At 44.0% G+C, this 17720-nt stretch overlaps 2 protein-coding genes across 2 annotated transcripts; one reads left to right on the top strand and one right to left on the bottom strand.

Moving 5' to 3' along the window:
* Positions 1-221: 221 nt before the first annotated feature.
* On the bottom strand, positions 222-16042 carry LOC114358733 (ribosome biogenesis protein BOP1 homolog). Its single transcript, XM_028312770.1, has 15 exons — positions 15875-16042; positions 15664-15783; positions 15419-15493; positions 15034-15340; positions 13914-14076; positions 13275-13416; positions 12515-12703; positions 10075-10242; positions 9013-9187; positions 8107-8325; positions 7394-7497; positions 6186-6359; positions 4968-5113; positions 1715-1864; positions 222-408 (listed from the first exon to the last, which is right to left on the bottom strand). Exons 1-15 carry the CDS (start codon positions 15953-15955, stop codon positions 255-257), a joined length of 2367 nt encoding a protein of 788 aa, XP_028168571.1. The 5' UTR covers positions 15956-16042; the 3' UTR covers positions 222-254.
* A 112-nt stretch (positions 16043-16154) lies between these two features.
* LOC114358746 (bolA-like protein 3) lies at positions 16155-17059 on the top strand. Its single transcript, XM_028312784.1, has 3 exons — positions 16155-16406; positions 16483-16653; positions 16891-17059. Exons 1-3 carry the CDS (start codon positions 16359-16361, stop codon positions 17029-17031), a joined length of 360 nt encoding a protein of 119 aa, XP_028168585.1. The 5' UTR covers positions 16155-16358; the 3' UTR covers positions 17032-17059.
* Positions 17060-17720: the final 661 nt, after the last annotated feature.

The following is a 17720-nucleotide window of genomic DNA, read 5'->3' as shown; positions in this document are numbered from 1 at the left end:
CGACTGGCTCCCCGCTATCTTATTTTAGGGCCGCGCATGGGCGCATTGCACGTCGACCCATTGGGATCTTTTGTGCTCCCCGCTAAATTTTGTCAGTGTGTGCGGGCGCGCCGCATGCGTATATTGGCGCGCTCGGTGCGTTTCTATGAAGATGACCTACTCATTTGTATTCACTCTGACTGTATGCACATAATTTTAGGAATACGAATAAAACGAGCCAGTTATATTTAGTTAGATATATTTATTGTTCTGGGCTAGGAGTAGAGGCGCAGCGTGCGGTCGGCGCAGGCGGCCAACAGCCAGGGCTGCGCGGGGTGGAAGCGCACGTCGAGCGTGTGCAGCGCGTCGGCCGCCGCGCCGCTGCCCAGCTGCTTCAGCGGCACCAGCAGCGGGTTCTGCAGCAGGTCGCTGGAAACAACGTCACATTACATTTCTGCTGGCCAGGTAACATCTCGACTCGGCTGGGTTGAACCTGATTACGTGGTTTCCGAATTGTTAACTGGGCACGGGTGATTCAGGCAGCACCTACACAGAATGACGCTGTGCGAGTCTGCACTATGCCCATGCGGCGAGGGAGTCGAAAAGAGCCGCGATCACGCACTTTGGGAATGTAACCTCTATGACGAAGCTCGACAGAAAATGCTGGATGCGATACGGAGAGCCGAGCAAGGACCTGTTTATCACCAGGACCTCACGATCGCAGTAACTAGATCTCGCTGCGCGAGTTCGCGCACTTCTGGCACACAATCAGGCGAAATTATGAGAAGAAGTGATGACATTTATCAACGATAGCAGCCCGACGCGAAGTACCGTATTTGTGGTGTCAAGCCCCAGAAGGGGGAGAATTGACTATGAAAAGGGACATGGATCAGATAAATTTGTAGGGAGTCAAGCAAAGCGCCCGGGGAAAAGAGCCCAGAGCAAGTACCCGCGCGCTCTCCCGAGATTCGGTTCGTACGCCGTGAGGCAGGAAGAACCATGGGTGGTGGTGGGTTAAGATGATCAGATCAGGTAACATCACTATTCTGCTGTTTTAAGCGCTGGTTTACAACTGTAAAGAAGGCCTCCCTCACACTAGCGTCTTTCTGCGTTACCGCTACGCAAAAGGTGACGGACGAGACGACGACGCTCAAGATACAAGTGTGGGAAATACCTAACAGTAAAACTACAAAATAATGCTCTAATTAACATACATGTTATAGTGTCGCTCTATAATTTCTCGCTTAACTACATTGCTTAATAGGGAAGCGAATTTTATTTTGCTATAATTATCAGAAAAGGCAGAGTGGAGTTAGTTAGTTTTGCAGGGCAATCGAATACCGCACTTAGCCATGAGGCTAAGTGCGGTATTCGATTGCCCTGCAAAAATCATGAGATTGGGCCATTGTGCGCGATTTGTGGTTTATCTTCCTACTCCAACCACCCCAGATCCCCCCAGAAGGCAAGCAGCCCGTTTAGGCTGCAAGGCAGAGTGGAGTCAATGAGGGCTATCGTTTTAGCGCTCACCAGTTGGTTCCACTGTAGAGTAAGGTCCTGTCACTTGCCAGTAGCGAAGACAGTGGCGCCAACTTGTGAGCGCTAAAGTGGTAGGAGGACTATCGCATTTGCACTCATCAAGATGGCGCCACTGTAGAGTAAGGTCCTGTCAATCGCCAGGGGTGCCAACTGTTAAGTATAAAAGCGATAGCGCTCATTGTTCAGTGTAGGCGCTCACTTGTAGACCATGCCGTGCGACACGACGATGTAGGGGTCGTCGCCGGCCGTGGCGAACAGCGGGTAGCGCGCGTGGAACGCCGCCGCGCGCACCGCCTTGCCGTGCAGCCGCAGCGTCTGGTACGGCTTCGACGACAGCTCCAGGTCGAACCTGCGGGAAGGCACACGTTTTAAAATTCGACTGTTGGGAACCCAACAACGCGCGGGAGGAGACGTGCGGGCGGCGTACGATGACTAACGTCACCTCGGGCCGACAGCGTCATCATCGGCTGCGCTCGGGTCACACACTCGCCTTTGGACACCACCGTCGTCGCACGAATACCGCGTACTCTCATAATTTATTGTAATTAGGCTGGCGAGAATTACAGCAACCTATTTTTTATACAGTCCGCTATTTCATTTTTACTAATAATCGTTAGGACCCTAACACGACAGTAACTTAAATCTATTATTCACCCAATTTGATGCTCGTGTATATTTCGTCACAGATACATCACTTCCTCATAAAACGATAAATCCAACGCTCTATTTACTAAACTTTTTGGTTATCGGTGTCGGTTGTAGGTACGTCCCGCGCGACTAAAGTCCGGTTGCCGAGCAGATAGAATTTCCACAGTGAGTGTGCGAGCGCGACAGAAATATAATTACGCGCGTGCGATAAGGATGAGTAGCTTGGGGTCATTGTACTAAATTCTATTTGCTCGGCGACCGGACTTTACAAGCCGGGCGTGTGGCGCCCTTCTACTAAATTGTGCGTTCAAACGCAACTTTGAGCGAGAGACGTTGTCCTGACCTCGTACCTATCTTTAAAAAAACAGCGTGATAAAAATTTCCTAGCAGTGGGTAAACAGTAGGGTAAGGTGGGGCACAATGTTACACGGGGTACAGGCCGCGTCATGTAAAAAGAGCGCTGGAAGAAAGTGGAGGGGGCGTGTTTGCGCATGGGTACACTCGCGCACGAAAATACGTACTAGGCCTATTGTTTTATTTTTAAACCAGACTTTCGCTCGTGGCTTTGCATATTGGTTGGTTTAGTAGGTACATTAAAATGAATCCCAACTAATATTATAAATGCGAAAGTAACTCTGTCTGTCTGTCTGTCTGTTACGCTTTCCCGCTTAAACCTCGCAACCGATTTTGATGAAATTTGGCATAGAGATAGTTTGAGTCCCGGGAAAGAACATAGGATCGTTTTTATCCCGGTTTTTGAAACAGGGACGCGCGCGATAAAGTTTTTCTGTGACAGACAAAAATCCACGCGGGCGAAGCCGCTGGCGGAAAGCTAGTTATTTATAAAATAAAAAAATAAAAATAAAAAATGTATTTATTTCACAAGAATGCAGGTAGGGACAATAGATTACAAGTTATAAAAAATAAAACCTCAAAAGAATATCAACAAAAAGATGTTTCATTCAGTGTAGAATGTTTAATCAAATGGTAATATTGAAACTCCTTCCATTAAGTCGTTGTGGGTGACGTGAAAACCAGATGAGGACGCGGTGTTGGTGCTAGAGGTGGCCATTTCATCGTCGTCGCTATCATCACTTAAACTTTCATCATTATTTGAGTCAGAATCATCATCCCCTACGCGAATAATAAATGTTTCTGTCATGATGTCGACCACATGATCGCTTTTAGAATAGTCGGCCTCGATTTCCTTTACTTTTGTGCATAATTTCCCCCATTCTGTTGCGCCCATTAAATGTACTTTTTCGTTAACCAGGTCAGTTATCCCTGTAAGGTTCCAACTTACATTTTTGCTGGCGACATATCCCTTTATTTGGGACCAGGCCATTTCAATTGGATTTAAGTCCGGATGATATGGGGGCAAACGAAGTACAGAATGGCCTGCTTCGTTCAATATCTCATCAATACTAAATTTCTTAAATTGCTCTTTATATTTCTTTATTAAGTTGTACAACTCCGGCTTTAACATGGATTCTTCATATTCAATTCCTTTTTGACTGAGCCAGGTTTGCATATCTGCTTTCTTTGTATTGGACGCTGGTGCAGCATCAAGTTGTTTGTTGTGGTACGATGCATTGTCGACTACCACGACTGAATTAGGCGGTAAATTCGGCATCAGTTTAGTACGGAGCCATCGCTCGTAATTCTCTGAATTCATGTTGTCGTGGTAGTCGCCGCTTTTTGTACCGGCTTTGAATGTCAGCAAAGCATTCGGCACAAAACCTGCTTCACCACCCGCGTGCACTATGACCAATCGGCTACCTTTAGATATTGGTTTTTTAATGCCTTTGGTGGGACCGTCTGTCCAAGAATGGTGAGATGCATGGGAACTGTCGACATAAGATTCATCAGTGTAAATGATAGGTCTTCCTTCCTCTCTATATTTTTTTATCTTTCTCAGATATTCAATTCTTTGAAATCGAATTTGTGACTGCTCAATTAAAATTTTCCTATTCGTTTCTGTTGCTTTCCATTTAAACCCCAAATTTTTTATTATTCGCCTGAGACTTGCTGCAGATCCTTGAAAATGTAGGTCATCCTGTAACTTCCTTCGCAACTTGCCTATGGTAGGCAATTCTTTTTCAGAGATGTGGAAATTATGGATGATTCTTTTTATAACACCCTGATCAAAGCTATCAATGCCTGTTATTGGTTTTTGTTTGTTTCTTTTATTTTTGCCGGGAGTTCGAAAGACAGTAAGAAATTCTGAAGATTTTCATTCTTTTACAATTCGTCTCACTGTAATCACGGAACATTTTGTTGCCTCTGCGGTCCGTTTCATGCATTGTTTTAAATTATCAACTGCTTTATTATCAGCCTCTCTCTTCATAAAACAATATACGTCGTAAATCATTTTTCTCACTTTTCTGTGTAAAACCATTTCGTAATCAAAAACTTTTGTGCACGATGGTATTTTGAGAACGATTGTGACGTGGACACAGCGCCGAAATCAAAGGTCGACTGACGAACCAATAGCGCACCGGCATGCATGCGAAGCGAGACCCGCCCGCCCCGCGCCGCACCTCATACCACCAAATCGACCGATAAATCGCTTAATGCGCAGCTTGACCACCAGCGCTCTTTTTAAATGACGCGACCTGTACAATGTTACAATGCATAATGTCTCCTAATGCAAAAGCATATATGGGCAAGACTCACCACATGCACTTGCGGTCGTAGGAGGCGACGAGCAGGTTGTCGCCCTTGGGGTGCACGGCCAGCGTGCTGACCCACTGCGCGCCCGTCAGCAGCTTGCGCACCAGCTCCTGCTTCACAAGGTGACTCACCACATGCACTTGCGGTCGTAGGAGGCGACGAGCAGGTTGTCGCCCTTGGGGTGCACGGCCAGCGTGCTGACCCACTGCGCGCCCGTCAGCAGCTTGCGCACCAGCTCCTGCTTCACCAGGTCGTACACGCGCACCGCTCGCTGCGTCTGCAACCACGACACGTGTCATGTAGGGCAGCAACCACGACAGATATGGCATTGTTTGTAGCTAGTGCGGCCAACGGCACCGGCGAACGCCGCGGGATAATGTCAGAGTGACTGAGCACTGAGAGCGGTTTGTATGTGAGCGCGCCAATACGTATGCGGCGCGTACGCACGCACACACTGCAACTCCCCGCTAATCCACGCTAAATTTTGTCAGTGTGTACGTGCGCGCCGCATACGTATTGGCGCGCTCACATACAAACCGCGCTCGGTGCGTTTCTATTAAGATGACCTAATCATTTGTATTTACTCTGTTAGTGTTGCTTATCGATTTAAAAAAAAGCAGCCAAAAACAATAGTATCGATAGCAGTATCGTTATCCCGCTCCCTTCTACAAGTGGCTGAATGTTGACAGTCGTAATTTTGAAATCCCTTCGAAGAGCGAAGTTCGTTTCAGCGAAATGACGTCCACTGCTGGACAAAGGCTGAATCGAGCGAAGTAACTTTATGGTATAGCTTTTGCCCGCGGTTTCACCCGCATGAAATTTAGTTTGTCACAGATCGTCATAAATTATAGCCTATATGTTATTCTGGGTTATAAACAATAATACTGTAAAGTTTCATCAACATCCGTTCAGCAGTTTTTGCCTGAAAGAGTAACAAACATTCAGACATCCAAACTTTCGCATTTATAATATTAGTAGGAAAACACCGGAGCTAATGGATTTTGAAATTACAACTTTCACGTTTCGCCACTCGTCTGGGATGGGTGAATGTTTTTCGGGGTACTATCGATAGTGACATCACTTAGATGGTTGGCAGTCCACAACAGTACGTTTCTCTAGAAACTTTCTGCCCCGTACAACCAAACTGGAATGGACTGTCGTCTGCGGTGTTTCCGGACGGATAAGACCTGCAAGCTTGCAAGAGGAGAGCGTATCTTCACCTTTAAGGCCGGCAACGCACCTGTAACGCCCCTGGGTCTGCGGGTGTCTATGGGCGACGGTAATCACAACCATCAGGTGATCCGTCTGCTCGTTTGTCTCCTGTCACATGAAAAAAAAGTCACACGTACGGCCACGAAGAGCAGCGGCTTGGTGGGGTGGAAGAGCGCGCACTGCACGAGCCCCTTGCTGCGGCGGAAGGGCAGCTGGCTGCGGCGCCGCGACACCTGGTGCACGCTCACCGCGCGCGACGCGCCGTCCCGCACCGTGCAGCACACGTAGTCGCCGCGCCCGTGCCACGCCACCTGCGGAACGACGGTCACATTCAAGTACGGCCGGGCCTGTCCATCTCCGCGAGTTTACATCGAAAACAAAACACGCACGATGGCCCACCTACAGGATACTATTCGACAAGGCCTCGCATACGAGCGAACATTGACTCACGCACGCGTATTCTTGTGTATGATGGAAGAAAATAAAGCAAATGGTGTACTAAAATACTGTGCAGTATTTAACTGCCTAAATAATAATAATAAAAACACAGAATGTACTTTTTTAAGTTGCCTCAAGACACTGAGAGGTAAATAAGTAGTTAATATTATTCATGATAATTCATGGTAAATCATGTGTTTCTTCCGCCATTTTCCTCAGTTTGGCACCTTACGTCACATCATTTTACCGAAGTCAGCCCTATAGCTTCGGGGCAGTGCCGATCACTGACGTTTGTCAACAAAACGGTGCTTGACTCTTGAGACAGGCTAAATTACACCATATTGTTAATGACATTGAGCATACATTTTTTTAAATACCTTCGCGAAGTAAAACTTCTGTACGTAGTACTTATTATTATTCTGTGGTACGGCCAACGAGAAGCGATACCAAATGTAAACAAACCCAATGTCATGGTCATTTGGAATAGCAAGGGACAAGGGTTTGACTTTGACATATTTTGGCGGGAGAACGAAACATTACGACAAATACACAAGTAAAACTAAAAACTCAGTAAAACTCATTTATTTCTGTAAGTAGGCTTTAAAAAAGCACATAGGATAGTTTTTATCCCGGTTTTTGAAACAGGGACGCGCGCGATAAAGTTTTTCTGTGACAGACAAAATTCCACGCGGGCGAAGCCGCGGGCGGAAAGCTAGTTGATAATATAATTTAGCGTGTACCGATAACACTCAAACATTGGCGGAAGAATCGTAGGGCGGGTCTTCATGGATGAAATGATCTATAATTAGAAGAGAAACAAAGACTGGCTCTGACTCCATCGTCATGTGTCGCGATCGAGAGTCGAAAGCCTTTAAATTGGTCAAGAAATGGTAGTGCCAAAACTTACGTGTATGACGGGTTTGAAGTGTGTGACGGCGATGCGCACGCCGATGGCCCACTCCTCGGGCTTCACGCGGTCCCACGTCACGCACGACTTCGTGCGCTCGTCCACTGCGGGCGGAATACTTTCGTTAGTAACGTGACGTAACGTAACTGTAGTAGATGGCGGATATGGCGGTATGACGTCATGATGAATGGAAGCTATGCTATCTGTCTATTGCGGTACATAAAATCACTAAGGATAGCGTTCTTCAGAAAACTGTGAAATAAAAAATTGTCTGTCTTTTGTGTTAGAATACTATTTCGAGCAATAATAATTTCGCACTGGCATGTGATAAGACAAACACCAAAGACTCCAGTGGATCGGTAGTCGATGATCGGTACTATCATGTAGGCAGGCAGGAAAGTTCTCGAGTGGCGACCACGGGCTGGAAGACGTAGCGTGGGCAGGCCTCCTACTAGGTGGACCGACGATCTAGTAAAGGTCGCGAGAAGAGCCTCGATGCGGGCAGCGCAGGACCGTTCATTATGGAAAACCTTGGGGGAGGCCTTTGTCCAGCAGTTTACGTCATTTGACTGAAACGAACGAACTATGACCGAACGAGATGGAGGACTGTTGTGGACGCCCTCTGCCCCATCTAGGGGACATAGGACCATAAGTCAAGTAAGTCAAGAACGAACTATGATGTGACGTCATAATAGCAAATTAAGAACACTCACTGGCGATGTCGTGCGCCGGCGGCGGCTCATCCAACAAACGGTCGGTTCTCTCCGCCACTCTGTGTGCTCCGATGTCTGCTCCCGGGTTGAGCAGCAGCAGCCGGTTGCCGACGGCGGCGGCCACGAGGCTGAGGCCGGGCGCGGGCCCCCAGCACACGCGCGTCACACCCTCGCCTAGGCGGATGCTTCGCAAGCAACGACCCGTGCTCGTCTCCCACACTGAATAGAATAGAGTAGAAAAACCTTTATTTGACACGAAAACACAAATGAAAATGAACAAATAAAAGAAGAGAAAACACAAAAAAAAAACATTAAACACACAACATTACATTAAATAATACATAAATCTCGTGCCATAAAGGCCCCCGCTAAGTATTAATCGAAACGCGCGTGTACGCGTCTCGACACTGGTTTTCAGCGGGTGCGTCTGTGCCTGGTGTGACGGTAAAAAAAAAACAACCAAAACCCTACAATTTATTTGATAAAATAACTCCGAAATTCCGTAAGAATTATTCAAGGATTACAATAAGAAAATATTTGAGATGTTAGACATCAATAAATGAGGTGAGGAGGATAAATGTTGGCAAAAGTGGAGCGGAGGTAAACTACGGAGTAGAGCCCTCGTCGTCGTAACGACATTTGTTTGTTACGTAGCATGAAAGGTTTCATTATGTTAATGGACAGACTACGCAGTGTAACGCAGTTGATTAGTAAAGACAAGAAGACAATAGGCGAGGATTTGGGCTCAGTGGTATGTAATTTAGAAGGCTAATCTTCAGAAGAAGACTAAAGTTTGACTCCACTGAGCAGATTTCACTCTAAACTAGACATTTACTGGAAGTCTAAATCTAAAAAAATCGCACAAAAATCTTAGTATCCGTAGCATTACAATAAGCATCTCCATACCTTTAACCGTGCCGTCGTCGGATCCGGACACGATGTACTGTCCGGAGGGGTCGAAGTCCGCGCTCCGGACGGCGCCCTCGTGTCCGGTGAGGCACAGCACTTCTTGCGTGGGGAAGGGCTGCAGGTCGCGCGGCGACGGCAGCTTCGGCACTAAGTCCTCGGGGCTGATCGTTAGCTGGAGGGAAGTAGGTAGATTACGCTACATTATCGTCTAACACAGTGGTTCTTAACCGGTGGTCTGTGGACCACTGGTGGTCCCTGGAGGCATTCCAAGTGGTCCACGAAGACCTCGTAATGAACAAGTGGCGTGACGTGTTGAGTCCAGTTAACACAACGCAAATGGCGCACAGTGGGCGAGAAATCGACCTTCCCTTTCATAGGACTTTGAAAAAAAAAGTGGTCCCTGACGAGACAGGAATTGGTAAAAATGGCCCCTCGTGACTTAAAGGTTAAGAACCACTGGTCTAACAGATAGGAAGGTGGTGTGTCTGGTGATTAGGAAATAGGAGGATAGATTATTTTGACTTTTGATGATATCTTGGGCAAAGAGATCTTTCTCATTCTCTTCTTTGAAGTTTCTGTAAGGTCATTGGAAGTCAATCATTTTTATGGTTTTGTATTTGTTATTTAGATATAAATGTAGCGTGTTTTGGCCACGCCTAATTCACTGGGAGGCGTGGCTAACAACAATGGAGAAGTTTTCAATATTTTTTATTAATACAATTTGAAAATATAAGCAAATTAAACATAAGTGTGAAGGAATCATTAAAATATCTCTACAAATAGAGAAATTCTAGGGCCTTGAAATTGAGCTTGCAAGATAATTTCACGCTAGCCAACGGGTCAGCATGTGACGTCACGCCACTCTAACGGAGTACAATCAAGGAATAATCCTTGACCCCCATAAAGCTGACTATCGTACATCAAACTGGTACTATTTATTTATTTATTTTTTGGGAAACATACAGTTACAATGTAATTTAACTTAGGTGCAGTAAAACAGCACATAAACCAATTAAGTTTAAATAAATGTATTTAATACTATTGAGTTTGTGCACGTACCCTCATCTTGATGGCTCGAGGCGCGAGGTAGAGGTCGAGGCAGCGCAGGAAGCGCTCGCGGATGAAGCGCTCGTAGGCGGGCACGGCGCGCAGCGAAGCGAACTTCTGCGGCAGGAACGTGTACTTGCGCTTCCACGGCGTCTCGCTCAGCTTGTTCCACTCTTTCATCTGCGACAATAGGCTACAGTTAGAGGCTGCAGAAAATAAGTTATTATAAGATCGTTATATGGCTAGAAAACGTGTGCACTTTTGGGTCTACCATCAGAGGTGTTGCGGATAGGGGAACGCCCCCCAGTCACGGAGGGTACCGATTTTCTGGCGCAGACAAAAACCACAGCGCGGTAGGTCTGATTGCACAGTGCAAGTGGTATAGAGTATACCGTAACGTAACCCGATACGGTTTTATCATGGCCCATGACAATGAGGAGAAAACAACTGGAGGAGGGGATTGAGGATCCCCTTGAAGCCAGAATGGCCTGAGACGGAGCTGCAGATGAATCCCTAAGCTAGGATAATAACTCGCGGCTCCGTTTCATTGGGCTCCGATGATACACCGGTGGGTTTCAGTGGGTAGGCCCCGCCCTCCGGCCCTGGCGGCGAGTCCCACACACGGGCTACCTTTAAGGGCTACCTTTTCTTTATATTGTTTGTTTTTTTTTTATTGGACGTTCATAAGTGCCACTTGTGGTCTAAACTGAATAAATATTTTTGATTTTGATTTTTTAAAGTAAAGTAAAAAGTATTTTCAACCGACTTCAAAAAAGGAGGAGGTTCTCAATTCGACCCGTATGTTTTTTTTTTCTATGTTTGTTACGCGATAACTCCGCCAATTATGAACCGATTTGAACAAATCTTTTTTCGGCGTATAGGTAATACCTCAAGGGTGGTCCCATTTAAATTTAATAATAGAAAAAACAACCCCCAAGGGTGGAAAATTGGGGATGAACTTTTTTATACGCAATATCTCCGCCGATTATAAATCAATTTGAACAATTATTTTTTTGTTAAATAGGTAAATATCAAAAGGGTGGTTTCATGCGAATTTGAAGAAAATATTTCACCCCCAAGGGTGGAAAATTGGGGATGAACTTTTTTATACGCAATATTTTTAATTTTTAGTTTTTTTTGTGTTCACGCATTTGAAGTCGGTTTTATTTTTTTTAAAAGTTAATTATATTTGCCAACAAAAGAATTACAGTGTTTATCTAGCGGCTGCTACACTAAGCTGTGCTTGTGTCGCGGCAGCCTTAAGTAACACAGGTTAACAATGTTGATAAAATATAGTGAGGACACACGGTACATGGCAATTAACAATTATTAAACTCTTTAAGATAACTAGAATAATATTTTTTTTTACTTAGACTAAACAAAACTAAACAAAAAGTAACTGAGGTAGTGGGTGTAATGTGTGTGTGTGTGTGTGTGTGTGTGTGTGTGTGTGCACTAAATTTAAGATTTCTATGAACGATGTGGAATGGTTTGCGTGGAAATCTTTTGTAGCAGTTGTACAAAATTTCCTCGGAAAGCATAAGGCTGAAAACTATGTAGAATTAGTATAGGATGTGCTGGTTCAATTCAAAGATTTAGGCTGTTATATAGGTATAAAATTACACTATTTTAACAGTAAACTAGATCAATTCCAACAAAATTTAGGAGAACTAAGCGAAGAACAAGGAAAACGTTTTCACCAAGACATAAAAACAATGGAGAATAGTTACCAAGGAAGATGGGACGCTCATATGATGACCGACTACTGTTGGAGAATCATGCGAGATTGCCCAAGTAAGTTTCATTCGAAAAAATCACTCAAAAGACAATTTCTTGATGTTTAATGCTAATAAAAATATATATTTATTGTAAAAATTGTTTTTTAGTTATCTCGGGAACTAGAGCTGATAGAGAAAAACTGATTACATTTTTGATAACGCCATGCTGGACATACTTAAAATCAGGTCTTAGATCCCCGGCACCAAAATGGCTGTAGGCCAGTGTAATCATTTGTGTTAGTGTGTGAAAGAAATGTTTTGATTTGATTTGACATCGGTTGCTGGACAGTTCTGAGTTGTCATACATTTGCATCGAATCGTAATCGCACGATTTGCGCTTCACTGGGGCACTGAAGCGGAAATTGTGATTGTGATATGCGAATCACCCAGAAACAGCACGGATATCGCGCGTGTCCGAAGCAGGCCGAAAATCTCTGTTATTCTTTTGTTCTTCCCAATGAGAGTTTTCGAGTATGAAAAATTCGCCAGATGGCAATACGTAGACGCAAGGTCCAAATGCTGCATGTTTGGTTATTTTTGACATGACATTGACAGATATGTGTCCACCAATCGCGCAGCAGTCAGACCCCACATCCACGTCCCGCCATCTAGCGGATCTTTCATACGCGAAAACCCTCATTGAATACCACGCGATAGCAGCTAACTTATACTACACTCACCCGCTTCTTCCTCCTCTCGTCGGCGATCTGCTTGCGCGTCTTGGTCCAGCCCATCTTGAGCGCGTGCACGATCTTGGCCACCTGCAGCTGCTCCGAGCGCGACGGCAGGAACGAGCGCTTGTGCTCGGGGAACGCGCGCAGCGGCGTCGCTAATACCTCGCGGCTGAACCACTCCACCCACGGCTGGGGACAATCATATTGATCCTGAAGGCTAGCTTCCGACACCCTAAAGATACGATTAAAGCCTGGTCCGTGAGCACGTAGAATCCCGTCCAATGACCCCAAGCTGCCCATCCTTGTCGCTCGCACGTAATTATGTTGCTGTCGCGCTCGCACACTCACTGCGGGCGCGCGTCCCACGTGCTCACGGACCAGGCTTTAGCATGTCTTCATTCACATTCATCGCTTTTCACGTCAAGTGACGGCAGCGTATCTCGTTGAAAAATGTGAGAGGGATCTAACAAAGTGTTAGTTAAATAACCTAACCTAACCTAACAAGATTTTTAGTAAGTAAAAAAATATAACTCTAAGATACGAAGAAGAGGCGTGTAGTTCCGGGAAAGTAGAATAGGACCACCTTCGACTTTCCCGTGGATGTCGTAAGACGCGACTAAGAGAAAAAGATGCGAATATCAGGCCTCTCCTTAAATAAGAGAGGATCATTCTCCTGCAGTTGAGACTAAATGGTCAGACAATGAATAAAAATTATACAGTTATCAGTTTCAAGAGACAATCAAAAGTACACTGTGTATACCTGGTACTCGTCGTGGTTGGGGTCGGGCACGTGGCCGGCGCGGATGCGCTGGATGAGCTCCAGGTCCTCCTTGCTCAGCCGCACGTCCTGCCCCGTCTGCGGGTCGCGCACTGTGCGCCAGAAGTCGGGGTCTTCGCATTTCCTGCACAACACGACATTAAAGTCAGAAAGAAGTCTTCAAATTACGTATTACGTACAGTAGAATCTCGATTATATCGGACTTCGATTATCCGGACTCATTCTTCACAGTTTCTAATTACCGATTCCGGGTCTGGACCCATAAAAACCGAAGGCGCCGCCACCGTAACATAGTACGGACGTCTTCTTAGTTCATTGTTAAATGGATGACCAATGGTCTAAAATTTAGATTTTTAGACTTTAAAATGATGTATTGAAAACCCTTTCTACTGTTAAAAGTTAATTATTGTTTGATTTTACTTTGAAATCGATTATCCGGATTTTCGATTAACCGGAACACCCCTGGTTTTAATGATCCGGATAATCGGGATTCTACTGTATTACGAAAAAGGCAGACATCAGACATGACAGCTTTTGTCGTGAGGAGAGATCCAGGCAATCCTGATTTTCAGGCCGTTGTCGCCGACTCATGCTCGTCTGTCATGTTAGTAATGTGCTCACTTGAGGAACTCGTCGATCTGGTCGCGCTGCGGCGGGCGCATGATGCGGCGGCCGTCGAGGTCGTAGCCGACGTGCGGGTACTCGTTGTACCACCACATCGGGATGTCGCCCACCGTGTTGCGCCGCTCCTCCTCGTCCGACGTGTCGCCCGACTCGTACTCGTCTGGAATAAGATTGGCCTGTCAGTCCGGTCGCCCAGTGGCGTCGTAGTTACATTCCCTCTAATATGGTCGAGTGAAGCGATGGCTGGTTCACTCGTCATGTCTGTGAACAGGCGCTGCTTTCGGGGACTGGTCAATCCAAGTTATTCAAATTTATGTATGCGAGTCATTTCTACTAGTATCTTAATATGTAAGTCTAGAAATTAGCACGTCACTACCTTGTTTAATATACCACGCAATCTTGTATACCCATTCTTATAAGATACACCATACAAGAATGCATGGTAAATTCAGTGAACTGCTCCTGAATCGAATGTACCTACTACTACTATTTCTATTTATTTATATTAACCGGCAGACAGTGGTGACTGAGTTTGTTGCGGCGCTTCTTCTCAGCACTTGCCAAATGTTGGTCTCGAAGCGCTGGTAGGGTAAAAAGATTATGAGACATGTAGAGGCTCCTTAAGAGCAAAATGACGATTTGTAAGAACTATTTATTAGTCCAAACAAATAAAGAAATTTTGACTTTGACTTTGACTTTAGCATGGGTTGGCTTGGCACCCAGCTATTCCCCCCCCCCATAATAAATTAAGTTGGGTATACATTTGGAGCTAAGGTCTAGTGCCTCCCAGGATCCAATCCCCCTCCATATCATGACTGTTCTTGTCATGCAGATGCACCAGTGATACCCAAGCTACCCATCCTTATCACTCGCGCGTAATTCTATTGCTATCGCACACTCACTGCGGCCGCCCGTCGCACAGTCATCTGCTCGGCAACCGGACTAGTAATGTTGCATTGCTGATTGTTGTTGTACTGGCTCAAACAAGTTGTAAAGGAAAAATGAGTGTTGAATAGTCTCTGGTTGTGACTTCATGTAAAATTAAATATCAGAAGAAATATATTTATAAGGAGGAGCAGACAGATTTTTTTTATAGTATAAAAGAATGATTATTTACCTTTTTGTTCTACTGGCCTAATGTTAACACTAGTCTCCCTGATCTTATCTGTTAACTCTTCAACACTGTTCTTAGTTCCTTTCTGTTTGTCTTGCTTTGGCTTCTGGGCTTTAACTTTTGGTTTTTGTTTTTCCACTTTCTTCTCAGACTCATCACTGGAATGTGCCAAGCCGGGCCCAGACTCTGCTCCACTGTCAACACTTTCTTCTTCATTAGATTCCTCTTCATCATCATCATCCTCATCTTCGTCATCATCATCATCGTCGTTTTCCTCTGACTCATCATCTGCTTCTGAATCCGTTAGTTCCTAAAATAAATAAAACTGCATAAAATCTAGCATTTAACCAAATAAAATAAGTAATGTTTGTATACTTATGTAACTTACTGAAGATTCATCTGATCCTTCAGCATCATCTTCATCGCCTAAAGTCGAATCTGCATCATCTCCGAACATTACACCCTAAAACATAAGATTTACATTTTGGTTGCTATTGAAAAATAACATTCACTGACATTCTCATTTGATAAGTTATTTTATAAGCCCTTTGAGGCTTCTAAAATACTCATGGGAGTCTTAAAACTCAATAGATTTTTCGATAATGGCTCAAAAATAAAAGATTTTGATGTTACTTCTGTTTCATGGTCTGAGCCGGCTTCGTCTTGATCCTCTCGTTCGGAATCTGTTGCGTCTGCCGCATCATCTAGGTCACCTCGTATCAGCTCTTCACTATCATCGAATGAACTAGAGTCCTAAAACCATAATTTAGCACAGTAAATTTATAAAAATAATTTAATACCACGTTCAATAAAAAAAATGTTTACGCCTTGTTTACGTACTAACCTTGTCATCTTTGGCTGTGGACTTCTTTGAGGTTTCAGAAGTAATCTTTCTTTTTAATAATCCTGCACGAAATGGTGGCATTTTAACTTAATTATCTAGCATTTTATTTAAAAAATACACAAACGCACGTGTTGATCACGATGCAACAATCGACCATCTGTCAATGTCAAAGTGACAGAAAATTGAAGTATTGAACTTTTTTAGTTTACGAGCAAAGGAAAAGATCCATGAAACTGGTTAATAATATTGGCAATAGTTAATATGAATGATGAAACGAAACGTTTTTTATTTTGGTTGGTGGATGTCAATTTGCTAATTTGAGGTTATGTAAAATTTGTAAAAGTGTTAAAATAAATTTTATTAGAATTATGTTATCGATCAAATAATAAGCTTCAAAATTTAGACATTAGATAATGTTTTGAAAATTATTTTTCTTCAACAAATTTTTCCTTGAAAGGTGTGTAAATTAATTTCACATTGCAAAATGTTTCGGCAGTTCATCCGTGCGCTAGAACCGGTGAAGAAAAGATTGGTAAGTATTAAATTGGAAACCTTTATTATTTTTCAGTCACTTAAATGTTTGGTTCAAAAATGTGTTTTGGTTCAAGTCCCGTGCGGTGGCCGGTTCCAGCGGAGGCGAGGCGGGCGGCGGTACCGCGTTTGATCGCAACCGCGCAACCAAGGAACAGCAGTTGTCCGACACGCTGAAGCGCTCCATGCCCGGCATCACGTACTTGAGCGTGCAGGATATCTCAGGGGGCTGCGGTGCCATGTTTGAGGTATGTGCTACTTCCAATGCCTAATGAGCAATGTAACTTTAGTGGACCAACGAGAAGTAGTTTTACTATCAAAGCTAAAGCTTCCCCCCTTTAACATTTTCCTGGACAGTAACCGAGACACAATACAAGTTTAATTGTTATGACTGCCATAGCAGTTCACTGTCCAGGAAAGTGTTAAAAGTTATACACTTGTATGTTACCAAAGAAACAAATTTTAAAAATGTTCTGTATTTACAGGTCAGCGTTGAAGCTAAAGAATTTGTAGGTCTGTCTACTGTGAAACAACATCGTCTTGTTACTGATACATTGAAGAGTGAAATTGCAGAGATGCATGGAATCCGTATCCACACCACTCCAACACCAAAGGAAGAAAAATGATGATTTAAGTAGAAACAAATTGTAAATATAGCATAGAAAAGGTATTTTAATTACCTTTACCCTACTAGGTTTAGCTGGCGTAGTGATAAATAAATAATATGATGTATTTTGTTTTCTGTTGTGTTATCTTTAAATTGTTAATAAACAATTGTTTAATTTAAATTTTGTTCAATTTTATAGACATCAACCATGTTTGGTCTAAATATTTTAGTTAACCAAGTATGTTAGTAACATTTTACCTCCCTAGGAATCGAACTCAAGATTTCTCTGTATGCATGGTGGCTGTCGTTAAAATAACGGTATCGGTATATTGTTCGTCCGTCTAGCCTAGTGGTTTGCGTAGATTGGCGTAGATAGGCATCGGATTACATGATTGTGCGAAAGAAATAAGCCAGAGGTCGCAGATTCGATTGCCGCAAAACATGTATTTTAGGTTTTTTTATATAAAAAATGTAATACAAGTATTTGGGTAATAACGTGGTAATACCGGTAATGTAGTAGTATTTGCATGTTAAAAGAAATTATCGATCTTTGTCAAATAATGATCTTAATAAGCGCGGCGCATGTTTTGCTCATTAATACGTGCTCCATGTTTGGCTTTATTAATCGTAAGTCCTCTACACAATCAACAAAAACGTCACATCCAATTTTTTTTGTGGGCAATTTGTTGATTGTTGAAATGTTTTTGT

The sequence above is a fragment of the Ostrinia furnacalis genome, unplaced genomic scaffold (assembly GCF_004193835.3).
Source record: "Ostrinia furnacalis isolate ACB-3 unplaced genomic scaffold, ASM419383v2 OfSCF4105, whole genome shotgun sequence".
NCBI classification, from domain to species: domain Eukaryota; kingdom Metazoa; phylum Arthropoda; class Insecta; order Lepidoptera; family Crambidae; genus Ostrinia; species Ostrinia furnacalis.
This window is presented reverse-complemented; position numbering and strand designations above follow the sequence as displayed.